Source organism: Epinephelus moara, chromosome 11 (genome assembly GCF_006386435.1).
Source record: "Epinephelus moara isolate mb chromosome 11, YSFRI_EMoa_1.0, whole genome shotgun sequence".
Lineage (NCBI taxonomy): Eukaryota > Metazoa > Chordata > Actinopteri > Perciformes > Serranidae > Epinephelus > Epinephelus moara.
The window spans coordinates 30,240,043-30,264,801 of record NC_065516.1 but is presented as its reverse complement, the minus strand read 5'-3'; the positions used below and the strand labels follow the sequence as shown (position 1 = coordinate 30,264,801).

At 43.1% G+C, this 24,759-nt stretch overlaps 1 protein-coding gene across 4 annotated transcripts in view; it reads right to left on the bottom strand.

Moving 5' to 3' along the window:
* The window catches only part of pard3aa (par-3 family cell polarity regulator alpha, a), a 415,766-nt gene that overhangs the window by 182,585 nt on the left and 208,422 nt on the right, over positions 1 to 24,759 (bottom strand). For all 4 annotated transcript variants that reach the window (XM_050056584.1, XM_050056585.1, XM_050056586.1 and 1 more), the window contains 4 exons: positions 21,443 to 21,582; positions 20,843 to 20,971; positions 4,766 to 4,954; positions 1,684 to 1,854 (listed from right to left, as the gene is read on the bottom strand). In XM_050056584.1, the coding sequence (XP_049912541.1) occupies positions 1,684 to 1,854; positions 4,766 to 4,954; positions 20,843 to 20,971; positions 21,443 to 21,582 (629 nt within the window). The remainder of the gene's footprint in view (positions 1 to 1,683; positions 1,855 to 4,765; positions 4,955 to 20,842; positions 20,972 to 21,442; positions 21,583 to 24,759) is intronic.

The window sequence follows — 24,759 nt, the reverse complement described above, 5'->3', positions numbered from 1 at the left end:
AGCTGGTTCAGGCAGTCAGCTTGAGCTGCACTGATTCATACACACGTCATATGTCATCTACAAAACACACCCTCCCAATTTGGTGGTCTAGTTAAGCTGCAAAATCTTCCCAGCTCCCCTTTACATTGTCTATGCTACTGCTCGTTTTTTTCGGGCCCACCTTTACCCCAGCATCCATCTGCAGGCTCCGGCTAAAAGGAGGGAAATATTTAATCATCACTCCCTTAATATCTCATGTAAACATATCTGCAGGGAGCAATGAGGCCGGACGCCAAACTCTGACTATGTTCTGCTACTGAAATTAACATTTAAATGTGAGTTGTCTGACTGAAGTGAGTTTTAATTTACTGAGTTTGATATAGGACTTTGTATTATTTGCTAAATAAAATGAGTTACATAAAACACTCAGGCAGATATATGCTGACTTGAAGGATGCCAATGTAAAATTGAGAAAAACACAAGATGAAAATTATTATGGTGAACAGTTATGCTATGTTGTGTAGCATTTTCTAAGTGATACCTGTGAGATTTCGACTCCAGTCCCTTACTGTATTCATCCCATTTTCTACCTGGCATACTATGGAGAACCACATGTTTTGGGGCGGTGGGCAAAAATGACATTAAAACAAGAAGAAAAACAAGTGCACAGGGCGTCAGGGGGTGATGTGTGGTGAGAAGAGGGAGAGACAGAGCGCTCAGAGGATAAGGGCTTGCAGGGAGGGTGAAGGGCAGTGAGGGGGGACTGGGGCCCAGCGTGGTACTCCAAACTGACACACAGCCACGGGACACAGGCTCCAATTAGAGTCACGGCAACACTAATCAAACCTGATCTACAACCTCTGGCTGGAGGGTGAGTGAACGTGCGTGAGTGTGTCGTATTCACACATGAATCCACAATCCTGAGATACACATTCACATTCAGCTAAATCATGTTTGTGTTACTCCAGTAGGTGACGGAATGCACTTCCTCTTAGAGACAGGTAGGCTGGGATTAGCTCACTATCACAATGGGAATTTCATGAAGTTGAGATCCCCTCACCTCAATATTCCTGACTGTTGCCTAATGACAAATATCCTCCCAGCAGCAATATATATTCTTTATCTGCCTATCCTACAGTGTTATTCCGCAGGCCTGTCAATCATAACTCAGTGAAGTGCTTCTTAGATATCATATCAAGGCCCACAGTGGGCAAAGAAAATCACATAGAGAATGAGGGGGAATGTGAGACGGTATCACCTATCTCACACAGGAAATGGGACTGTTTGAAGATTTGCATGGTGGTGTGGTTGCTTCATAAAGGTCCTCCTCTAGCTATCTCCAAGCAACAAAAACCTATGGGGGATAGATTAGGGCCGGTGGCGGGGTAAAGGAAAGCCACTCTCGTTTATCATTCACTGCGGCTGAAATGTAGCGATCCCTCTTCTTCAGTCAGTATGTCCTCCACGTGTCTACAGACAGGATTTGCATTAGAGCACGTATGTGTGTGTATTGTGCCTTATACTGAACGTGATTACACACGAGGGAAGTGAAACACACAGTCCAACTTGGAGTTATGGTCGCTCATATTAATGACAATATCAGATTAAAGGAATATTCAGTGGCAGACCAATTAAATCTGACTCTGTGTGACGCCAATTAGCCTCGAGTACATCAGTGTGACTCCTCCCAAACTGTTTGCCTACCTCACTGTTTTTGGGCACGTGCCGGGCCACAATGAGCTGAATCATCCCTCGCTTGTTTCCCTCTACAGACATGGATTTGCGCAGCGTTTCCATGGCGTCCTGGTTGGTCATCCCGTGCAATGACTCCCCATTGACTGCAATGAGCTGGTCATTGACTCGTAGACGGCCATCCTGCAACAAACACCATCACAGTCAAAAAATACTCAAATCAAATTCTTCTGAACAACGTCATCATTATATCAGAGCTGGAACAGTTTGTAATTTAGCAGCTGCCTCTGAGGCACAACTTCAGGAATCACATGTACTCTTTCTCACAGAAAATCCCAATAAATACCAGGGCAAGATCACAATCCTGTTTCTCCACTCATATTCTCTGGAAAACATTTTAATGTGTTAATGCTGTTACAAACCACTGGCATTTATAAACACTTAAATTTAGCAGTAAGGGGGATTATAAAAAATTTAACAACATCATTGCCTCGAGGAAAACATTCACAACATGGTACTTATGTAACATAAAGGCAGAGTCTGTAATTCTGGAGAAACATTGTTAATATTTTAGGTCAAAACCCAACAAATACAGCCTTCTTTCAGTGCTCTTTTGAAGCTCTGCTAATATTTCTGATATTAATTAGGTGCCATTACTATCATACTGTAGCTCTTTTCCTTGTAGGCGAGGACGTGGAAGAGGGAGAGTAGCCAGCATAGTGTTGGTCCGAGCAACTTTGTTTGTTTGTGTATGAACACTGGATTTTTTTCAGTACACGCAGAACAGCTAGTGAACCATGAGGAGACATTTACTGCATTTGACAAAAAGTGTATTAGAATCACAGACTACACCTTTAAACAGCCTTAAAAGGTAATTATGCCTGTTTCCAAAATTCACACGTTATTCCTGTGGTAAGACGGACCTTAACTAATAGTAAACATGTACAACTCTCTCCTAAATCCAAAAGCTAAAGTGCAAAAACTACAATTTGTGTTGTCGTTAAAAGGATAGAGCACCCAAAAATGAAAATTCAGCCATTATCTACTCACCCATATGCCGAGGGAGGCTCAGGTGAAGTTTTAGAGTCCTCACATCCCTTGCGGAGATCTGAGGGGAGAGTGGATAGCAACACAACTCCATCTAATGGCTTACGGCGCCCCAGATTCAAACGTCCAAAAACACATAATTGAAACCACAAAATATCTCCATACTGCTCGTCCGTAGTGATCCAAGTGTCCTGAAGCCACTCTCACTACGGTGAGATACGGACGAGCAGTATGGAGATATTTTGTGGTTTCAATTACGTGTTTTTGGACGTTTGAATCTGGGGCGCCGTCAGCCTCCATTAGGTGGAGTTGTGTTGCTACCTCCTCTCCCCTTGGATCTCTGTAAGGGATGTGAGGACTCTAAAACTTTACCTGAGCCTCCATCGGCATATGGGTGAGTAGATAATGGCTGAATTTTCATTTTTGGGTGCACTATCCCTTTAAGTATGAAGTCTGGAACTGCTCCACAGACAACGAATTGCAAAAGATGTTATAAACCGAATCACAGTGTTTGTTTAAAATAACTTCCAGGATAGAAAACCCCGCAGTACATATACACATTGAAAAAGGTACTGAGCAATAGCTAGCTCAATTAGTTAGTTTTTAGCCACCTCAAAAAATCCATATCAGTTTAAAGGTAGGATCTGGAGGATTTTCAAACAAAACAAAATATAGACATATACAAATGAAATCCTGCTTAATCATCACCTATGCGCTTCTACTCATGTGTGGTGGTGACTCTGTTTGCAGAGCTTCTGCCCTTTAACTGTATTTTGGTGTTTTTGTGAGCTCGGACCGCTTCTGGGCGGAGATTTCCCCAGCCAATGAGAGAGCGCAGGTGCCGTGCCCAAGCGTGTCCGAGCATGTCCGAGCGTGCACCAGTGCGAGCCTTGCCTGAACCTCTTCTGTGAAGCCTTCTTCCGTACATCCGGGCTCCGTACACCCGGGAGAGTTGAGCCTGATAGGAGGGGCTGAATTTGAATGTGTGTTCCAGCAACTGGGAAATCCTCCAGACCCTACCTTTAAATGTACGCTATATTTAGAATATTTTCACTGCTATACCGTAGCGTAAGTTAACCATTTCCCACTGGGTACTGAGGCCGTAATCTCAGGACACCAGACACCAGAATCAACTGACAAAAAATGTAATTTATCTTCACAAAACAAAGGAGTTGCTGGTCTACCGTTGCCTCAACTGGTTAGTGTGTAAGGTAAAGTGGAGAAAATATCCCAAATATAGCGCACACTTAACAGATGTCGATTTTTCAGGTGGCTTAAATTTTGCTGCAGCCCCTTTCCACGGCAGAACACTGCTGAGTGTCCGTGCCGGTGGATTTGGTTCATCAAATATGCTAGCAAAGCAACACAGTTCATAAAATCAACATAACAGAAACATCAGATGGATAAGGCCACTAGAGTTTAAATGTTACAGTTATGGCGTTTGCACATGATTCCACATATCTCCGCAGTTGAAATCAGTTGGCAGTCTTCTACCTGGAAGTGACTGCTGTTGTTAGGAAACGACATGGTGTTTTGGTCTATAGATGACCCTGAGAGCACCCAGGAGAATGTTCTGAGTATATGTGTACATTTTCTGTTCCAGATCTGAGAACACTACAATAGAGTAAAGCTCATTTGGGTAGAAAAAAGGAAACAAACATTCTGCGGGTCGACAAAATCAGGCTCCCATTCATTGTCTGTTGAGCAGCTCCAGACTTTTTAAACCCTATGACATCACAAGTCTGAGACTTACTTCTCTGGTTTCTGGCTTTGACAGAGAGTAGCTCATGTTCACAACTATTGATTGAACTTTCCTCGGCCATGGAAATAACATCTTGGAATTCTTAATTTAGGTGGTGTCCCCTTCAACGTCAAGTGACCACTCAAAATCGTCATACAAAGGACTTTGAATCCATGCAGTCTGGTAGTCCATCTCATGTTTGTACTCACCTGTATGTCCTCAGGTTATAGCAACAGCAATGACTGAAATCCATGAAATCAATCAAGGTAATGGTCGGAGCGTAAGTGGGTGGGAGTGGTTACTTGCCTTGCTAGCAGCACCTCCATTAATAATGGATTTCACAAAGATGCCCAAGTCGGCGTGGTTCTCCTTGGACCGGTTCCCCTTGACGCTGACCCCCAGGCCTGCTGAGCCGGAGTCATTCAGAGGGATCTCAAAGGTCATGAACTCTTGCGTACCATCAGGGGTTAACACCATCTCATCTTCCTCTGGCTGCTGTGGGTATAAAGTAGGAAAAGAGACTGTGTGAGTTTCTGTTATATGAGTTGACTTTTAAAAAGAACATCTGAAGTGAGTATTTGTCATAGCTGTGGCACTGCTGATGTGCTGGTGAACTTCAGCACAAACTTTTTGTTAAAGTGAAAAAGTAAGGGCACAAAAATCTGCTCGCAGCTCTGAGTCTTTTGGGCTGATGACTCAACCTCCCGACCAAAGTTGGCAAACTGTTGTTGAGCTCAACTATGTCACTGTTGCATTCAAACCTCTGTGTGAAGTATCTAACTTTAACTTTGGTGAGAAGACAGAAAAACAAAGAGCATAAAAAAAAGATAACAGAGACTAGCGGAACAAAAATTGAAAGAACAGGGATGGTGAATGACAAGAAAATGGAAAGCAGGCGGGAGACAAGATAAAGAGGGGAAAGATGAGGGGGGCAGGAGAAGAAAGCGAATGGATGGCAAGCATGTCACATATCTCAGGGCTGTCATTGTCAATTGGCCGTACTGTCTAGCCAAGCGCTGCTAATTCCTTCCCGCCGTCATGAGCTCGGTGTAGGAGCAGCGGGGACAGCGGAGAACTTTGAGAGCGCCAGGTAGCAATTTGGCGCTCAAACAACAGTGGCTTCCTCTGAACAACACCCCTATGAAGGATAATTTGTGACACGTTAAGAACCCGACCCTCCTTCCCCGTGCGATCCGCGGGCCTTTTGTTGGAAATTACCATAGTATAAAGTGTTTTGTTGCACGGCTCGTACTGCGGATCCTCATGCATGGTACACAAAAAGATGGTTCATTTCAGCTGCCAGAGAGGTGTGAGAGACTACTGTTGAGTGTCTAGCACCCAGCACGATCAATTCAGCTGGAAAATAGTCCATCAAACAACCACTCCAGTCTCTTTTCTGACAATTTCCACTGGTGTCTAACAAAGAGCATCTGTAGAAAAATAACCAAAGGAATAGGATTTGTGTATTTTACCTCTTGCTTGCAGCCAAACAGAAGGAGAAGAGGTGTGAGAGAAAGTTAATGGTGTGGAGAAAGCACCAGAGGCATTAAAGAACTGGCACACTTTTCTTATGTTGACTGCGGGAAAACTGGGTAAAGATTTAAAAACGTCATTTTTGTTCAGTGGTTTAGTGCCTACCAACGATTTTTTAGCTTACTGTAGCTGAGTAAACCAAAAGCTTTGGTCTCAGTCCTCCAGTTTGAGTAACGAAAATGAGACTCTTTGTCTGTATGTTTCAAATGGGAGATAACAAGTCTCCCATTCAGACATTTAAGCATCTGCTACTGGCCACTGAACTGCTCCACTTGAGTTCATGGGTGTTCAGTGCCTTGCTCAAGGGCACCACCTTTCAGCCTCAGTTGTTGAGAGAATTAGAGTGCTTCCTGTTTCCCCACACACACGTTTATATTCAGTACATAAGAGCTGACGACTGTCTGATCATGATCCCCGCTCCACAGGAAGCTTGAGAGCAGTGCTGTATTACTGTGATTGGCCGGATCGTACTGTACGTGCGTAGTTATTGCCATGGCAGCCGAATCCACATGAACAATACTGGCGGTGAGAGCAATCAACCCCAGAAACCCGCCACAAGACCTCTTTAAATAGACTCACATCAATACACACGCGTGCACGCAAACACACAGCCAGATGGATGGCAGCCAGGTGTGTGCCCTTCACAGCTGCTCGGATAAAGAGTGAAGCGGAGGAAAGAAGGGAAAGATAGAGCATAAGGTGTTTTTTTTTTCTTTTCGGAGGCTGAGGAGTTATTAGGATGCAGCGGTGCGTTCAGGTGGAGGCTCTTTTCAGCACCCTCTGACTGAGCCCCTATTCTCCAGACGGCCCTTCTATCTGCCCCCTTTTCTTTCTCTCTCGGCTTTTATTCTCCTGCTTTCAAAATGGCAGTACACCTGTCTGTACAACTTGCCAACTGGGCTTTGTCCGTGACTGGACCCACAGTAAATTCAGACCGCTGGAATCCATTAAATCGTGCTGTGTTTCAACACTTCCGGTTCTATTACAGAAATCACCGGCTCTTGTCAGGAAATGACCCTTTGCTTCCCCTCAGATGGATGAATGAAGCGGATAGGGGAGAAAAAAATACAACTATCCAGCGCAGGTGTAAATATAATGCATCAGCGTTAACCTCCCATTCTTGTTTGGAGCTTGGACATCATGTCAGCAGAGAAAGCTTTGACAGCTGTTATATTGAAATGGCCTTAACTCAACTCATGGAATGTGATCAGTTAGTTTCCAATGCAGGCTCTTAGCAACGCAGCACAAACATGCAATTTTGAATAGAACGCTCATGAATGAATGGCCTTGTGCGTCATTGGCAGGGTCAGTCTTTATCTTTAATGAAGATGTTTTATCAAAATAAAATAAATAAATAGTGGCTATGAGTTATGTCCCTAGAGAAGCTTTTAGCCCAGCAGTTGAACACAGTAATACATTGGATGAAAAAATTACTTTAGATGGACCCTGTCTGAGCCTGTGTGTGTGAATGTGTGTGCGCGCGTTCTCCCAAAATGATGACAGAATAACCACCCACTCAGAGCTGTGTTCCGGGAATAGCGGGCTGAGGCAGAGAATGAGAGAGCAGTGTAACATTTTCATCAGACAGGAACAAGCGCCGCTAGCCAAGAATGAGTTTGTCAGGCTGCTTGACAGGCCTCGTTGCACCGATTCGGCTCAGGCAGAGCTGGATTCAACTACCTCTGAACAGGAGAAGAAAGAAAGTCACCTCATTGTTCCAAGCTCAGTCCCGTTTATGCACCGGGGACAGAGAGAACAAAAGTACTGACAATAGATGAACTGATGTAAAAACACTGAAACAGTTGCATGCTTAAATCAAAAAGCACCAGGAAAAAAAAAAAAAAAGTTTTATTTGAACTGTCTGTGTCATCAGCCACAATCCCACATTGTTAACGGCAACATCTTGGGTTCAACATGTTTTCTCAAATCAAATTATTTTCTCAGGTACGGTCACTGGCAGGAAGCTTTCTGCTAACATGGAGTGACAAATCCAAATTGTGTCTTTTACAGCAAGGAGAAAATCCTCTCCAGAGAGAGCTGCACTCACTAATGATGGCTGAATGTCTCCAACACCTCTACCCCGACCAGCTGCTAATGCCAGGAACAAGCTGCACCTAACTGTGAACACACTTGGCCTTGCACATTTCACAACAAACTTTTTTTGAGATTACATCGTCTCCTGTCAGATTTCAAGCTTAAACTACAGAATCTCATTCAGATGTGTCTGTTCTGACAGTACAACTCAAACAAATATGATGTAATATAGTCTGAACTTCAGTCAGGGAGCAAGGAAGTTGCCTTCCTGAGAGTGCTGATATATCCACTGTTAAGTACATGTTTGCTTCTTCCTGTTCACACGTACAGCACTCTACGTATATGCACTGTTAGGATTGTGTTTACAGACCTTCTTCTTCTGCAACAAAGCAGCCAACGGTGCAACCATCCTTTCTGTTTTGCAAATAAGTGTCACTACAACCTTAAAACTGTTGCCACTTAAAAAGAAGAGGTCTAGAGACGTGTTGGTGGTGTTGCATCACATGTGTTAAGGTTTTTAAAGGGGACCTTTTATGCTAATTTTCAGGTTCATACTTGTATTTGGGGTTTCTACCAGAACATGTTTACACGCTTTAATGCCCAAAACAACCCATTTTAATTTCCTCGCACTGTCTGTGCTGGAACACCTGTATTCACCCTCTGTCTGAGATGCTATTCTAGTGCCTGTCTCTTTAAGCCTCCCTCCCAAGAAAGCCCAGTGTGTTCCTATAGATCTTCCGTGCCACGCACTTGGCTAGCATCTTGGCTGGCTGAGGGAATGACTGTAACAGAGTATAGCTGCACTTTCTACTGTGTTAAATCACCAAAGTCTTTCCAGCAGGACATGTTTCAGCAGGTAAATGATCCAAAATTGGGGAGAAATTAACAACCTCAGCAACCACAATCACATGTTTACTAGACTTTAGCATGTAGCTACATGTAGCAGTGTACCTGCTTCAAGGGAATGACTGTAACGGAGTATAGTAGCACTTTGTACAGAGAAAAATCACCAATAAAAGCTTCCAAACCAAATTCTTTACAGCTGGTTATGTTCCAGCAGGAATATGATCTGAAATCAAGGAGAAATTAACAACACCGCCAACCGAGATCACATGTTTCCCTGTTGCTAACGTGTAGCTACATGTAGCAGTGCACCTCAAGCCAGGGAATGACAGTAAAGCAGGATTGCAGCACTTTGTACTGTGAAAGTTTCCCAATATTAACTTTCAAACACAAGCCGACATGTTCCAGCAGAAATATGATCCAAAATTGGGGAGAAATTATCGACATCAACAAATAAGATCACATGTTTACCCGATATTAGCATGGAGCTACATGTAGCAGTGTACCTGATGCAAGGGAATGACAGTAATGGAGTAAAGCAGCACAATATACTGAGAAAAATCACCAACAAAAAAACTTCCAAACCAAGCTCTTTACAACTGGATATATTCTAGCAGGAATATGATTCTAAGTTGGGGAGAAATTAATAACATCAGCAACCAAGATCACACGTTTACCTGTTGTTAGCATGTCGCTACATGTAGCAGTGTACCTGAATCAGCAGGAATATGATCCGAAATCAAGGAGAAATGATCAATATCAACAAACAAGATTACATATTAGCATGGAGCTACATGCAACAGTGTAGGCTACAACGTAAACGCTTGCAGTGATGTACCTGGAGCAGATGACCATATAAAGAAATCCGTCACAAGCTGAGGTCAACTTGTCTCTTAAGTAGAAAAAAATGTTGAAAACAGTATTTAAAATGGTTTGTTGCCCATTTACCTCATTATTTGAAACTTTGGCCACATTATATATTTATAACCAACAGTGAAACTTAATATATATGACAGAAAATAGGGAAAAATATAAAGGTCCCCTTTAAAGTCACAACAAAATCCACAGATACTACAGTTGGATACAAGTACGCATGTTGCCTGGTGCATAAAAGGTTAAGTACTGTGTTCCGGTACTACTCATTAAGGTCAAACTTAGCACTAAACCTTTTCAAGTGGAGTGGTTGTAATGCTGGAGCATTGTTATCATTATGCGAGTAGCTTAAGTGACTACCCACTTGGCCACCTCATCACAAAAAAAGCCCATGTCGTTTTCTTTTTGCTCTCTCTGACACAGCCATGCAGTCACAGTCCATTATACGATTAAGTCCTTTATTAATTAACACTGTGACCGCGTAGCACCCATTCATTACAGTCTATTGTCCTGGCAGGGGAGGGCGATAGAGGCAGCATTTGAGCTCAGACACAAGCAGGTGAACAGAGGAGGGCAGAGAGAGGAAAGCGTTGCTCATCAGTCTAGCAAAAGAGCTACACCTGCTTAATAGGCCTTTCTGTTTTGTTTCTACCTCACTTAACTTGTCACGTGCTAACAAGAAAGGTGTGTTGGATGTGTGCAAGCTTGTGTCAGAGACACAGAGCAACAGAAAAAAAGCATGCGTGAGATGCAAGGGAGGAGAGGGGAGAGAGAAACAGAGAGTGCAAATGAATCACAATTACTTCTATTCACACATAACTCTGAGTTCTCCGCACATCACTGCCTAAAACAATTAACACTGCTGGAAACTTCTTTCCACACTTGGCCCAATTTGGCGACATAAAGGTCATTGGAAATGAATTTAAAAGGGCTAAAAGAAATCAGCCATGGGTGTAATTGCAAAAGTGGTGCACGCGTGATAAGTATTGTAACACAAATTTCTTTTGGCGGTGTTTCTCCTCGCAACATTTTCTGACAAAGGGAACGAATATTAAATACCCCTAAGCCTAAAAACAAATCCAGCCTTTCCCAGGTACAATGAGGGGCTGAGAGGCAATGCTGTTACACAACACTAAAGGGCATCAAGCGCACAGCTGGCAGTGACAGGTTTTGAGTGTTTGTGAACTAACATTATATGTTCTTCACTGGGTAATGCAGCAGATTTTGACTCAGCGCTGACAAACTGGGACTGTTACCCTTTGGGGATTTTCTAATGAGAAAGCTCATTTGGCTCATTAGCACAGCAAAGTCTGTTTCTATAAGGGCATCTGAGGCCAGATCTATCCACATCACTGAAATGCATTATAGCTACTGGCTATCAATGAAGTGACAGAGTGGATCTCACTGTGAGCAACCCAAAACAGACTGGAATACAGCACTGGAGTGACACTAGATGTTTCTGTGGGCGATTTAGGAAGTGATTACATCTAATCAAAGAGAACATAAAAAAATAAAAGGTGACTTTCGAAGTGTACTTGGCAACTGGGAATGTTTGCAAAGGCGTTTCAGTGGAACCACAGTAAAGATGCACATCATGAAGCAGATGCCTCTCATTTCAAGCTAATGGTGGATAAAAAGCGCTTTGCTATGTCCAACTGCACATACACACTTCACCCATTATGTGTTCTGGAAACAGACGCTGAATCCCCTTCGGGAGAGTGACTGTGTCGCCATAAGTGGCCTTTAACTACCTTGTTTATCGGCATAGCACAATGCGGCGGTGCACCCTCCCGTTCTCTGCACTGACAGCAAGCATAATTATGGGAACAGCTGCTGAAAAGTGCTAAATGAAAACAGGTGGCGCCGACGAGACACGCTCGGAAATCGTTAACCAGGCTGGCATTGTCTTCAACCACGCTTGGCAGCATTAACTTTAATTACGACAGAGCATGTTTCTGAACTCTGCACTTTGATCAGAGACCCTTTCCTATAGGAGCCAAATTAATAATGTAGGACGGACTCATCGGCATTCTTGAAATAGAAGGTGTCAGTGATAAACAAAAGAAAAGCAAGGAGAGAGCAGAGAGGAGAGAAGTGCACAGTGTCTCTGCTAAACGTCAGGGAGTGAGAGCAAAGTGTGAATTTTATGAAGCTTTCAGTGAACAATTTGGATAAAGTATCCCCATAAGAAGAAGCTTTTTGGAGATGGGAAAGAGATTTTTGGTGCCATGGTAACACATTGGAGCCCTTACCTACCAGATCACCGTGCCCTGTCATTTCAGAGACATTTTAAGTCATAGAGTGGAAGAGCAAGTGACCTCTAAGATGCATCCGCTGCTGCCAAACTGTTCTGAAGAGCTCTGTAAATTCATAGATGCTGTCACTGATTGCAGGTTGCAAAACCACCGCTCTATACTACTCTTTCCACAGGCCTTTTAGAGCAGTTCCTGTAATTTGACTTTACCTGAGTTCCAACTGTATTTTTAGAACAGATTTACAGAGGAGGGGTCAGCCATCTCTGCACATTTGTTATGGGTGAGCAATTTGCTGATTACACTCGATTATATCGGTCTGTTTTTAAAGTTATATCACAGAGTACAACATTCCGACATTCATTATCGAAGAAGCATGAATATCTAAAAAAAAGGTTACAGCACCTTAAATTATCAGCTCTACCAATAAGGTATGACTCATCTCCTCGAGCTGTTTGCCAAGTTTCACTGAGGTAAAATATCTGGCTCAGTAACCTGCTGTTATTTATATAAACTCCTTCAAAGACAGACAAGAAAGATTCTGTCTTTGGCGCTTTATTAGCAAAGGTTGCAAGATATTACATCATCCCTACAGTGAGAAAGCATTACTCTAACAGACATCTAATTATATTAACACCAAAGATTTCAATTTTTTGGCATGGCTGTAGACGCGGCACAGCTTAAGGTTTCACTGCTCATCACCACTTCAATGGAATAACCCAAAAGGTTTGATATCATTTGAATGCTGTGCTCTTAAAGCATTCAAAGGTTAGTGATTGTGCTTTGTGTTTGTGAGTGGAAAGAGTGCAGAGGTGTTAGCTAACTGACCCTTGATCAACCCTACTTTGTATTTTGTACAGCTTTACAGTATAAAGACAACAGCTTGTGTATCCTCAAAGTCCCCCTCCACTCAAAAATCTGTTTTTCTTCTGCTTATGTCCCGTAAAATGTCTGACCTTGACTATACTGACTTGTATCTGTGCAACTTTTGTCAGTAGAGAGGTGTTTTCTCATTCCTTTACTGAAGGGGGAGACGTCTGTGCATCCCCTAAAATGTGAAATTCAAACACCAAGGAAGCTAGATTAGGTACATCACTGATACGAAAGCCAATAGCTGTCTAATATGGAAAACACATATTAACAGAGGGAACAGGTTTCGACACAACACCAACTAGGAAACCTGAAAACTCCAGTGAAGAGCAGACTTGTCAGTACAGAGAGCTAACAGAGTGAGAGTTCACATTAGCATATGGAAAGTTTTAGCAGCAAACATGGCAAATGGACCTGCACTTGTATAGCGTCTTTCTTTATACACCATGAGTCACATTCACCCATTCACACACACATTCACACACTGGTGACCAAGGCTACCGTACAAGGTGCCACCTGCTACTTCAGTATCTTGCTCAAGGATACTTCGACATGCAGACTGGAGGAGCCAGGGATCAAACTGCCAATCTTTTGTTTGAAGGACAAACCACTCTGAGCCACAGAGCGTGCAATTTTTGGACGTAAACTGGATCGTGGAGCTTCTTTCCTAACTACCAAAGACCTCATCATAGCAGATATTACTGTATGTTTCACAAACATTATCGCTGTGTCAGCCACTGCCAGTTAGCCTAAAAGCTAACAAGCTAACAAACAACATAAATAAAAAATGCTAACTACACTTAGCATTCTGATATGTCTGCTAGTCACCGATTAGACTCCTCATCTGAGTCTGGGTCTGACTGAGGCTCAAACATGTATGGCTGTATATCTCTGTAGTAGCTCTAACACAAACACTAGCCACCCTGAAGTCTTTCACTGGCCAACCTTGCACAAGCAGGGCTAAAGAGCGCAGAGAGCAAAAGCCAAAATCTTCAATGAGGGAAAAGAGTTTCCCTGCTTCCAGACCCTTTTTCAAAGTTTTTTAACTACAATGTGGGAAAACCATGTTACACAAATTAGCAGTAGAAGTGATTTTACATACTTTAAAATGTGTCTAAGAGAGACTTTAAAGATGCATCCATTGTCAGATATTCTTGACGACATCACATATTGGAGCTACCGCCAGGGACGGCAGTAGCTAAGTCCATAGGGACCTGGCTTGGGAAGCAGAGGGTCTCCAGCTAAAGTGCCCGCACAGACCAAGCATGGAGCGTGGCAAGGTACTGAACCCCCAACTGCTAAGATGCTGTCCATGGGCAGCCCCCCTGCTCTGACGTCTTCTTCTTCTTTGTTCTCAGCTTAGATGCTGTTTTTCTGTGTTCTACCTAACCTGTCCAACACTGGAGGAATGACAAAGTTAAATTCTATGCTCAGGAGTAAATGAAAGAGTGAGGAGGGGCGAACTTGGCTCCAGCTCAACAGATCTGTGTATCATTTAGTTGCCTCTGAAGACAGGGGATCGCGTTTTGTTTGCCTTGTATCAATTCATTTCCCCCTCTACCGACTCGGTAAATGGATCTCAGCAGTGAGCAAATCAATACGGCTTCATAAGTCTGTTCTTGTCTTCCAACTTTAATACAAGGGAGTCATGAGTGGAAACCTCACTGTACTGCGGGCACCACAACAAAAGCCAGCTGTGTAACACTGTTAGAGGAATGATTAAGAGAAAGGAACAAAGATATCATCTGCTGTGAATAATTGTGCAAAGCAATGCAACACTGACGATGATTGCCTTGACTTGGAATAGAAAAACAATGGTGAGCTTGTTCCATGTCAGGGAACCAGTGCTTTTATTTCAACTGTACATAATGACCTCAGAGACTTTTATAAATAGGATTATTTCAGCTGAAAAAATAGTTCTACAAATGGAGTACTCCTGAATACCTCAATCACAGTCCAGTGGTAAAAACATGGCAGGAAGGACTTTAAACCAGGCCACTATGTGTTGGCACTTATGAAACAGGCCATTAGTCTGCTATAATTGTCAGCAATACTGTCACGCATTTGTCTACTGCAGTACCCTAGCATTCGCACGAGCCATAAATTTGGCGGTCACATCAATCAGAGGCCGGAATTAATTGTGCAATTAAGATTCTCATTGCTTGGCAGATATAGCTACTAATGGATCAGTGACAAGTGTGATATGATCGTAAAGAGGGGATTTTAATGTACTGTTTAATTGCTCTTATGTGGTCCACGGTGTTAGAACAGCAGCTTCACAAGCCCATTTGTTCTCCACGGTCCATAGTCCTATTGGAAGTAAAAAATACGGCTCATCCAGGGTCATGGAATGATGTAAGGGCAGGGATGGACAACGTTATTATGGCTCTCAAGCGTATGTGGCTAATCAAGCCCATATTGTGTGTAAGGCTTTACATAGAGTGCTTTAGCATTTGTGGTGTTGTTATAAAAATGTTTAGGGGATGAATAATTGTATGTATGTGTGTGTTTGTGTGTAAGACAAGGAGTTGAGAGCATAGCAGTGGTGCTGACACAGCAGCTGCACCAACAGGCTAATTCACTTCCGAGGGGTTAGGAATGAATTAAAATGATTTGTCACTGGCAGGCCTGTACCATTTGCAACAACTCACTGTTTATGTAATAAACTGGTCGTCACAGATTAGGCTCCTCTGCCTTTGTTTCTGCTGTGTCTGCTCTAAACACCACCACAACAGGTGAATTAATGTGGAGCTCTGTCACTGGCAGCGGGGTGTGGATGGACATCTTTAAGAGGAGGCAGGAATGATTCCTCATACTTTTGACTGTTACCGTTTCTTGTTGCACAGCGAAGCATGACATTTGACTTGGTTATTACAGGAGGGAAAAAAACGGGGGCTGGAAAACAATCTCCACAAAGCTGGGCAATGTGGACTGAAGGCTCGGTGTCGCTTGCAGCTGTAAACGCAAACAGCGCTGCACGCTGGGAGATAAATGCCAACAATAAATAACATCCACTGGCTATGCGTGGGAAGTGTGCAGTGTATATGTGTGTATAAATGTGCTTAAATGTGCCTTTCTTGCCTCCACGTGGGACTGTCAGTGGTGAGTGTGTTTGTTGGTGTGTCTAGGGTTGTTTCATAATACAGCTTTACTGCTGAGCCTTGCTGTGGTCAGTGTTACCAGGCAGGTGATTGCACCTGAGATCATGGATAATGTGGAGGGAGACAGAGGAGCATGGTGGCTGGTGTCAAACTCATAGACTGTATAAAAGAAGTGGATGTAGCCACCAGGGTGTCCCCCTTTGGTTTGTAGACTCCTGTTTTGATGCCTCAAGTTTATCGTCTTAGATTTTTGGAGCCAGACGCGACCATATTTGGACAAGAAGCTGATGCTAACTCTGACGCTCACTGCTAGCTTAGTTAGTATGGTGCATTTACAGCTATAGTTAAATGTAAAACTGATCATTTTTCACAATCGAAAGACATTAAAATTAAATGTACTTAACAGGTAACACTGAACATCCGACTCCTTAGAGGGTCTTTTGGCGCAACCAAATGCTGAACAAGACTTTTTTAGGCAACCAAAATGTTACAATTAACTTTCATTAACTGAACAATACAGTGCGATAGCAACAGCTACGGCTACACCTATACTCTGTGAATCTGGGATTAAGCCATGGCTACATTACCTAATCAATATTGCCGCCATGGTAGCTGCTTGTCAATCCACGGCATCCACCTGTCACTCAAAGTGGCCACCTGCTTAATTATAAGTAACTTTAAGTCATATAACAATTCATCCCACATACAGTTGTTGTGAATGTTGAAATTAACTATAAAGACCAAAACTGTTTTTTGTAGGCTGTAAACATGTTCATATCTGCTGTAAAGTTGAGCATTCTAACATGGGAGTCTGTGAGGATTGACTTCCTCTTGAAGTCAGCCTCAAGTGGCCATCAGAGGAACTGCAGGTTTGGCACTTCCACATTTTCAGTCCGGGGGTTGCTGCTTGGTCGAGCCAGGTCTCACTCCGAAGTCGTCGAAATCCAGCGCTTGGGCAGTGACTTGCAGCGTCAGAAACCAACGAAAAAAGGCGTCGACATGATATGCAGCCTGTTGCCGTTATAGTTTAATGGCGCACGGCTGCATCAGGGGGAAACGCGGCAGAACAAGGATGAAAATTAAGGCGGTGAAAGTCCGAATGGGGGGGCGGGAGGTGTGGTGGTTGGGTCCAAGAAACACCAACCTTCTGTGTTCTTCCTGTGTTTGTTGTTGAAGGAAAAAAAACATCAATTTGCGGTTTTGTACCGATGTAGTGCATTTATTTTGAAGGAGACTGAAAATGGAAGTGTATCTTGAAAGAACAGACCTTGACAGCCAAAGCACACAGGGTACCCTGCAAGTCGTATGGGGATGTGGAAGTCCATGACCAAAACGTCAATATGTGACGAGGTCGGAGAGAGAATGTGTTGCTTGGTCAGACTAAGTGACGAGGGGAGAACTGAGACAGGATCAAACTACATTTACTTTGAACCTAACTCCACGATTCAATGATTACTTTTCGATCATTATCATTGAAATTTCCTGTTTCTTTCCACCAGTGTCACCCAATGCCTTCGTCTCTTTACGTCAGATAAACTCTTTCTCCAATGACAATCAGTCATGACAAGGGTGTGCAGACAGGAAAAAGTTATCTAAAGATCACAAATCACTGAGTCACTACTAATACACATGCATATTCAGGGTTGTCACTGAGATATGTCTCACACAAGTCTTTCCTCCTACTCATAACAGCCCCCTCCAATGATACAAGTGATGAATTAACCTCCAAACCCGTAGGGGGCGGCAATCCTTCTGACTTTCTCCCCTCAGCTCCCTGAAAACCACTCATTCTAACTCCCAGAGCTGTCAAGCGAAGGAATAACACAGCATAAAGTGACTTTGTTCACACAGCCATTGATCAGCGTCTCCTGCTGTGTCTTCAGGGTTCAGGCTGAGCTTTTAGAGAGAACTCTGTCTGACTGTCTCTGCTCGTCTTCCCCTCCTCTTTCAATGAATGCCTTCTAACCTGAAAGTCACAGGCTTTGTCCTATAGAGCCAAACTTGTAAAACACAACAGAACCAGGGAAGCAAAAACCCCTTTCTGAGGGATTTTATAAATGACTGTGTTATCATGGATGGTAAAGGTTTAAGAGTGAAAAAGAAGGTATAAAAGGGCAAGCTTATTAGTGATGAGTCCAGTGTTTGGTAAAGGTTAAAGCTGCTCTACTTCGCTGATACAACATACTGTATCTGTCTGAAAATGTCTATTGATATCCTAGGAGTAGAAGGGGAGAGACAGACAAAGACAGGGGGAAATCAAGAGACGACACCCCGCTCTGCTCTATAGCTATTTAACCTTTTCTCTCCGCAGCAAGTACATATTTATTGAAAGCTATTGAGAGCCACTGCTATTGCTACTGAAAGCATGTCAAAATACACCCAACCGTGGTAATTAAAGACGCAATGCAAACATGCTGGGAGGGTAAATTAATTCCACTGGGGGCGCGTGCAGAACGCCCGCCTGGCATACAATAAAACATCTAAACAAAAGGAGATGTGGAGGGATTTTTGGCGCTGGCATTAAACATCAGCAGGCAAATGTCAAGTAGACAAAAAACTGGCTCCTCTCTATTTTCATCTATACAGCTGTATGTGTGTGTGTGTGTGTGTGTGTGTGGGTGTGGAGGACTATATGTCTTTGACAGACGCCTGCGGTTCTCTGGCATGTCACTCACGCTACAGTTTAAAACATCATCACATTGTCATTGAGGGAATTACATGAATGACAGCACATAAGCGATTGACTATACATGTGTGTTTATGTGCGTCCTGGCACTAGAGTGTGTAGTATATACATGCATGCCCGCACACATACACACTCGCGGTCCAATCCAGAGTGTGTGACGGAGGAGGCAATTACCAACCATGCTTTTTCTCCATGCTTTATTTGCAATAACTGTCACCGGCAGAGCCTTGGCCTCCTTATCTGATTTTTATGAACATACTTGTAGGGATTATTGAGATTTGTGAAAGCACTGCTGGGAAATGTGTGAGAGGACGAGAAAAAAGGAACAGTATGGGAGAGAGTAGCAAAAATGCTAATCTGCCATGGAAAGTGATGAAATATTAAGTAGCAGCCTCTCGCAGCGTGTAGAAGTTGGTCAAAGGAGGGAAACAAGACAAAAACAGAGAGAGATTATTAGACAGTGTTTCTACTGATGGGCTTTTTTCTAATCGCGTCATGCCTGAGGAGCTGAGAGAGCGTAGCCATCAAACTCTCACTCCACGCCTCTTGTGAGTCGACAGCCCAGGGGCAGCCGTGAATTTTTTAACACTCCTCGCAGCATCGTTCAACTGCTGTCAAGGCTGCTGACAGGCAGTATGAATCAGTTTGGTGCATCCTTCCAGTTGGAGTTAAGTGTGCCTGTTGAGTAACCTGAAGGTCAGAGGTTTGATGCCAGCAGCAGCCAACACGATGTTGCCTTTAAACTTTTAACATCAATGACACATTTTACAATTGCGCACGCTTCCTAAATTTAAGTCTTACGGCTCCTTTAATACAAGCAGGAATGAAATATGAGCCCATTTGCCGTTTTATGAATGTTAAAATTAAAGTAAAGCTGTAGACCGATTAGAGTGGAGCTGGGAGTGCTGCATTTCTGGAGAAACAGCACATTAGCAGAGTAAAATGTGTCTCAGAGGGCCATTACTCTACAGGTTGAACAGCTCCTATGGCGGGGTTAACAGCCCGGGTGCCAGGCTGAGTATTACGGGTAGGAGCGAGGTTGGCATCGGGGGCCCCTGGACTGCCAAGGTGCTGTGACGCCCGAGCCTGCTGTCAGAGCGACTGAGCGCAGGCTGGACGAGGGCAGTAGCCCCGCCATCTGTTGCACGACAGCCAAAGTCACCCTGTATGTAGGCTGTGTGTCTGAGTGCCAGAGTGTGTTTCTGCGTATGAACAATGTGTGCATGTCAGTGTCCCTGTTTGTGTGCGAATGTGTGTGTGTGTGTGTGTGCGCATATACTAAAAACTGTGATTGTGCCTGTTCGTGTACCATAAGTCTGTGTGTGTTTCTATGTCAATGCACATCCGCACAAAAAGTGTGTGTGTGCTCTCATTCTATTGGGGTAAAAGANTGCGTATGAACAATGTGTGCATGTCAGTGTCCCTGTTTGTGTGCGAATGTGTGTGTGTGTGCGCATATACTAAAAACTGTGATTGTGCCTGTTCGTGCACCATAAGTCTGTGTGTGTTTCTATGTCAATGCACATCCGCACAAAAAGTGTGTGTGTGCTCTCATTCTATTGGGGTAAAAGAGGGTGGCTGTGTGAATATTGAGGCACATATAGACTTCGAAGCCACCGTTGCAGCTTTAAAATAGCTATAGGTATAGGTATAAATCCTTCAGAGGGAAGCAGCTACTAACCTCTTTTAAGGAATACAGCACTGACAGAATTATGCAACAGACACAATAATGTAAAAACTGCAGTGCAGAGAGCCTCTGGAAAGATAGACAATCAGAGAGGCTGATGGGTTTGAGGAGCAGTTAAAGGCACATCAGTGCAGCCACCATGATAAATCCATTTCCCAGCTGCACTGAATGTAACACATTTAGTGCTCTTTACCATATTCCTAGAGTGAGCTCATCGACTCAGCTGGGATGCGCTGAACCAAATTGACTGTGGGAGTTTGGTTAATTCCCTGTAAACAATAATAATTGTAATATACACCAAAACAATCACCAGCAAAGTAAGTCTCCCATTCTTCTACTGCAGGTCTGAGAAATTCCTAATTTTCCTTATTTCCATTATTTGTTTTTAAGGGTTTATAAGTGAGAATAACAAGGTGCCATCACTTGTTAAAAATGTAGGATTTCCTGCAGTGATGTTCTTATTTCTCAGTGGGGTATGAGGTGAGGTGTCGACTGGATACTGACCACTTCTCGGGGCAGCAGGGAGTCCTCTTGGCGAATCACCAACAAGTTCACAGTTCCTCCCATGGGCGTGGCTCGGAGCAGGGCCACCACCTCCTCCTGGCTCTTACCACTCAGGTCTACTCCACTAACCTGCACACACACACACACACACAGTATGATAAATACTCAGATAAGCACATACATAAGAGGAAAGTACACACACGCTCAGCAGAAAAACAAAAATCAAAGAGCTCTCCGACTTTAACGAGGAGGAATCTATGGCCTCCACATAACCTTTATGCAGATTACCCACTGAGTCAGTCGGAGCTGGAATTAAACATGGGTTATTTCCCCCTTAAGTGAGCACTGGCTGATTTTCATGTCAGTCTGATTGAAGTATAATCAAAATATTGTTCCATCTAACCACTTTTCCTCAGCAATTTAAAGCTGGAGCTGAACTGTTATGGCCATAGGGAACGCAGCTTGTTTGACTCATTTTGACAAAAGCTCTGTAAGATTGAAATTTGGAACAAAACCATATCAGAGAAAGACTAATTAGTCTCTAACATAACATACAATCTCTGTGTGTGAACACTGTATAATGGTTGGAGGTTGCCCCACCTCCAGCAGCCGGTCTCCAGCTTTCAATCGGCCATCTTGGATGGCAGCTCCTCGAGGAAGGATGTTTTTGACGTAAATGGGAGCGCTGCCACCGATGGGGACGTCCCTGGACGTGATGCTGAACCCAAGACCCTCTGGACCTACAATTAATGGAAAACAAATGTAAAGTGATCATTTGCTGATTAGTTTTCCTGCTGCCCAATAAAGAGATTTATGAAGCTTCCTACACAACATAAGTCCTTGAGATTTCAGCGTCTTGCTCAAGGACACTAGATTAGGCACATTTTGCCAGCAGAGGTGCACGAACCTGGGCAATAAAATTGAAAGATTGCCAGCCTGCATGCTCTCGCGCTGCGCTATAACAGAAATATAACAGCGATATTACTGATTTACAGCCTCGTGGAAGCTGAAGAGGAAGAAGTAAATAATGTGCATGTGTTTATGTTTGGTAAAGTGTTCTAGCACCTCAATATGGGTTCATAAATGTCAACAACAAGAGATTTGTTTCTCCAGGTACACATTTATTTTCATGCTTTCATTCCAAAAAGTCACTGACGGACAACAAACATGCACTACACAACACTGTGGCTACAAAAACGATGAAATATGATTTGATTTTTCTGTTACTATATGTGCATTTTACTGGAAATATTGTGCATATCTTTATAGTTATTTCTAATAAAAGTCAGAAAGGCACGTTTAAATGTCTTGCCAAACCATCACACTGCTTTTTACTGTGTCTCTCAGAAATGGGCCAGACTCTTGAAACCATTTCTGAAAGATCCTTTTCATTACACGCCGCTGTAACATGAGAAACCACTACGCAGGGATCAAATTATGGTTTTCCAACATGTTCTGAGCCTCCTATAGTTAATACAAACAGACTTACTTCCAACCTGACGTTTTTCATTGGTTTGCCATCAGGGTGTGTCGCACTCACATTTTGTAGGAAGTCAGAATGAAAACATGTCCCAAACTCTAAATATAGTGTCAATGCTATGAACCAAAATTGAGTGTTTATGATAAGTGCATGTGGACTTTAAAGCCACGCTCGGGAGTTCTGGCCGGATTAAAGACCGGTTAGGGACCAGAATAAGCAGAGAAAAGTGAATGATTATGGATTGCAAAATGCATCAAAATACCGTTCAATAACATGTTAAACGTACTGTACTACACCTAAATAGCAAAAATGCTGTTCTGTAAATCATCCATGTTCCATGTGCCAGATGTTTTAACCAAAAAAAGAAAACCTTCAGGCTTATTGGTACAACGGCAGGTCAGGAGGCTGCGTTTAGGCCTGTCATGATGACTAATTTTGTTATTGTCCCAGAGAAAATTACAATAACCGATATTATTGTCATTTTGAGACCACTGATGCCACTGATATCATGGTAACATAATAGCATAATAATGAAAGTACTTTATCAAAGAGCGATGAACTTTAATTTTTTAAGAATATTCAGACATTCGTATTGCAATATGAAAAAAATATTCTACGATTTAGAAAGGTAATAATCACCGGTTTCATAAAAGAAAGTACATGATGCAGTACTTTAATAGGAGTAGCCCAAAATTACTTTTGAGACTTAATACAAAATTTGGCCAATAAAAGCCCCCAACAAAATAAAGAGCTGCCTCCTGCGACTAAAAGATTATCTTAGCGAAGCCCCTGGAACACAATAATAATGTGGGGCAGCTGTGGCTCGGAGGTAGAACAGATCGAACACTAAATTGGAGATCGGCGGTTCAATCCCGGGCTCCTCCAGTCTGCATGTCGAGGTATCCTTGGTGAAGATACTAAACCTCAACTTGCTCCTGATGGCTGTTACATTGGTGTGTGAGAGTGTGTAAATGGTTACTGAGTAGCAGGTGGCACCATATACGGCAGCCTCTGAATGGGTGAATGTGACATGTAGTGTAAAAGCGCTTTGAGTAGTCTCGCTACACAAGCGCAGTCCATTTAACACCACAGTTACTTCCAAGTTATTGTCGGTGTGCTGCAGTTGGGTCCCGGGGATGGATGGCCTGGGAGCTTGGCGGTTTGCTGGTGGGTTAACAGAATGAAGGATGAAGTTGTTGAAGGGTAAACTACAAAGGACATTTGTCAGCCATTTTGGTTTGTTGCCAGGGGTTGAAAAGCGCAAAACTGTCATGACTGAGACTCTTCCATGCCAAAAGTGGAGATGAAGGCGACCGGTACGCTGCGCTGTGTCATCTTAGAAGTGTTGTTTAAGTAAGTAAATCGCCTTTTTGGGGATTTTAACCTACTTGGAAATGCGCCCATTTTTGCATGAACTGTAAATTTGTATGTAAATTTGCGTGTGATATGGCTGTCATTGGTGGGTAGGTCACACCCCTTAAAGTGCAGCCCCTGCGGCATGTTTCACCGACATGCATGAAAGACGGTGAATACCTGTATCATGCCCAGATGCACAAAAAGTCTCTTGGACCCACTGCCTAAACCCAACAGGAAGTCGGCCATTTTGAATTTCGTGGTCATTTTTGGCGTTTCCCATGTGTTGTGTTTTAACAAACGTGTCCTACAGATTTAATCAGATTGGCTTCAGACTTAGTTTGTGTGAGCCTGACTACGTTGTGATCTTAAGTTATAACAACATCCGCCCAATGTTGAATGGCACAACCGCTACGGAGTGTTAAATTTTAAGGAGACACGAAATTGGTAGAACTTTGCAGTAAATGGTCCGATCTCCACCAAACTTCACATGATTCATAATAGTCTTGGTATGAACAGATTTATATGACCATATTTCCTGATAGTCATAGCGCCACCTTGTGGTGACAGGAAGTAAGTCTTATCAGACTCTGATCTTTTGATTTACCTTAAATTTAAATGCTGTGGTCTATATCTAATGTACAAAAACATGACATATCATTGGTGTGTTCTCCAGCACCCTCTAGTGGAAAGAGGAAATGGTACAAAATGTGAAGTAGGCCATTCCAGATTATGAAGGATATGCCATCTCACTCCTGCGTGCAGTGTCTGACTTTGACAGAAATGAACTGCCGCGTCAGCCGGCGTCCTGACAGCAACCCCAAGTTGCGTGACGGTGCAAGGGCCCGTTCATCGCTGTTTGCAGCTTAAATTTTTCTTTGGACTTGCACAAGAAGATGGGGCGAAGGGGAAAAAAGGGAGAATCATTGCACCCAAGTCTTCAGATTCAGATTCAGATTCAGAATACTTTATTAATCCCCGGGGGGAAATTGTTTTTGTTCCAATGCTCCGTGCAAAGTAGAAATAGAAATACAGCATGAATGGAAACAAGAGATAAAGATGAAGATATAAATAAAATACTAAA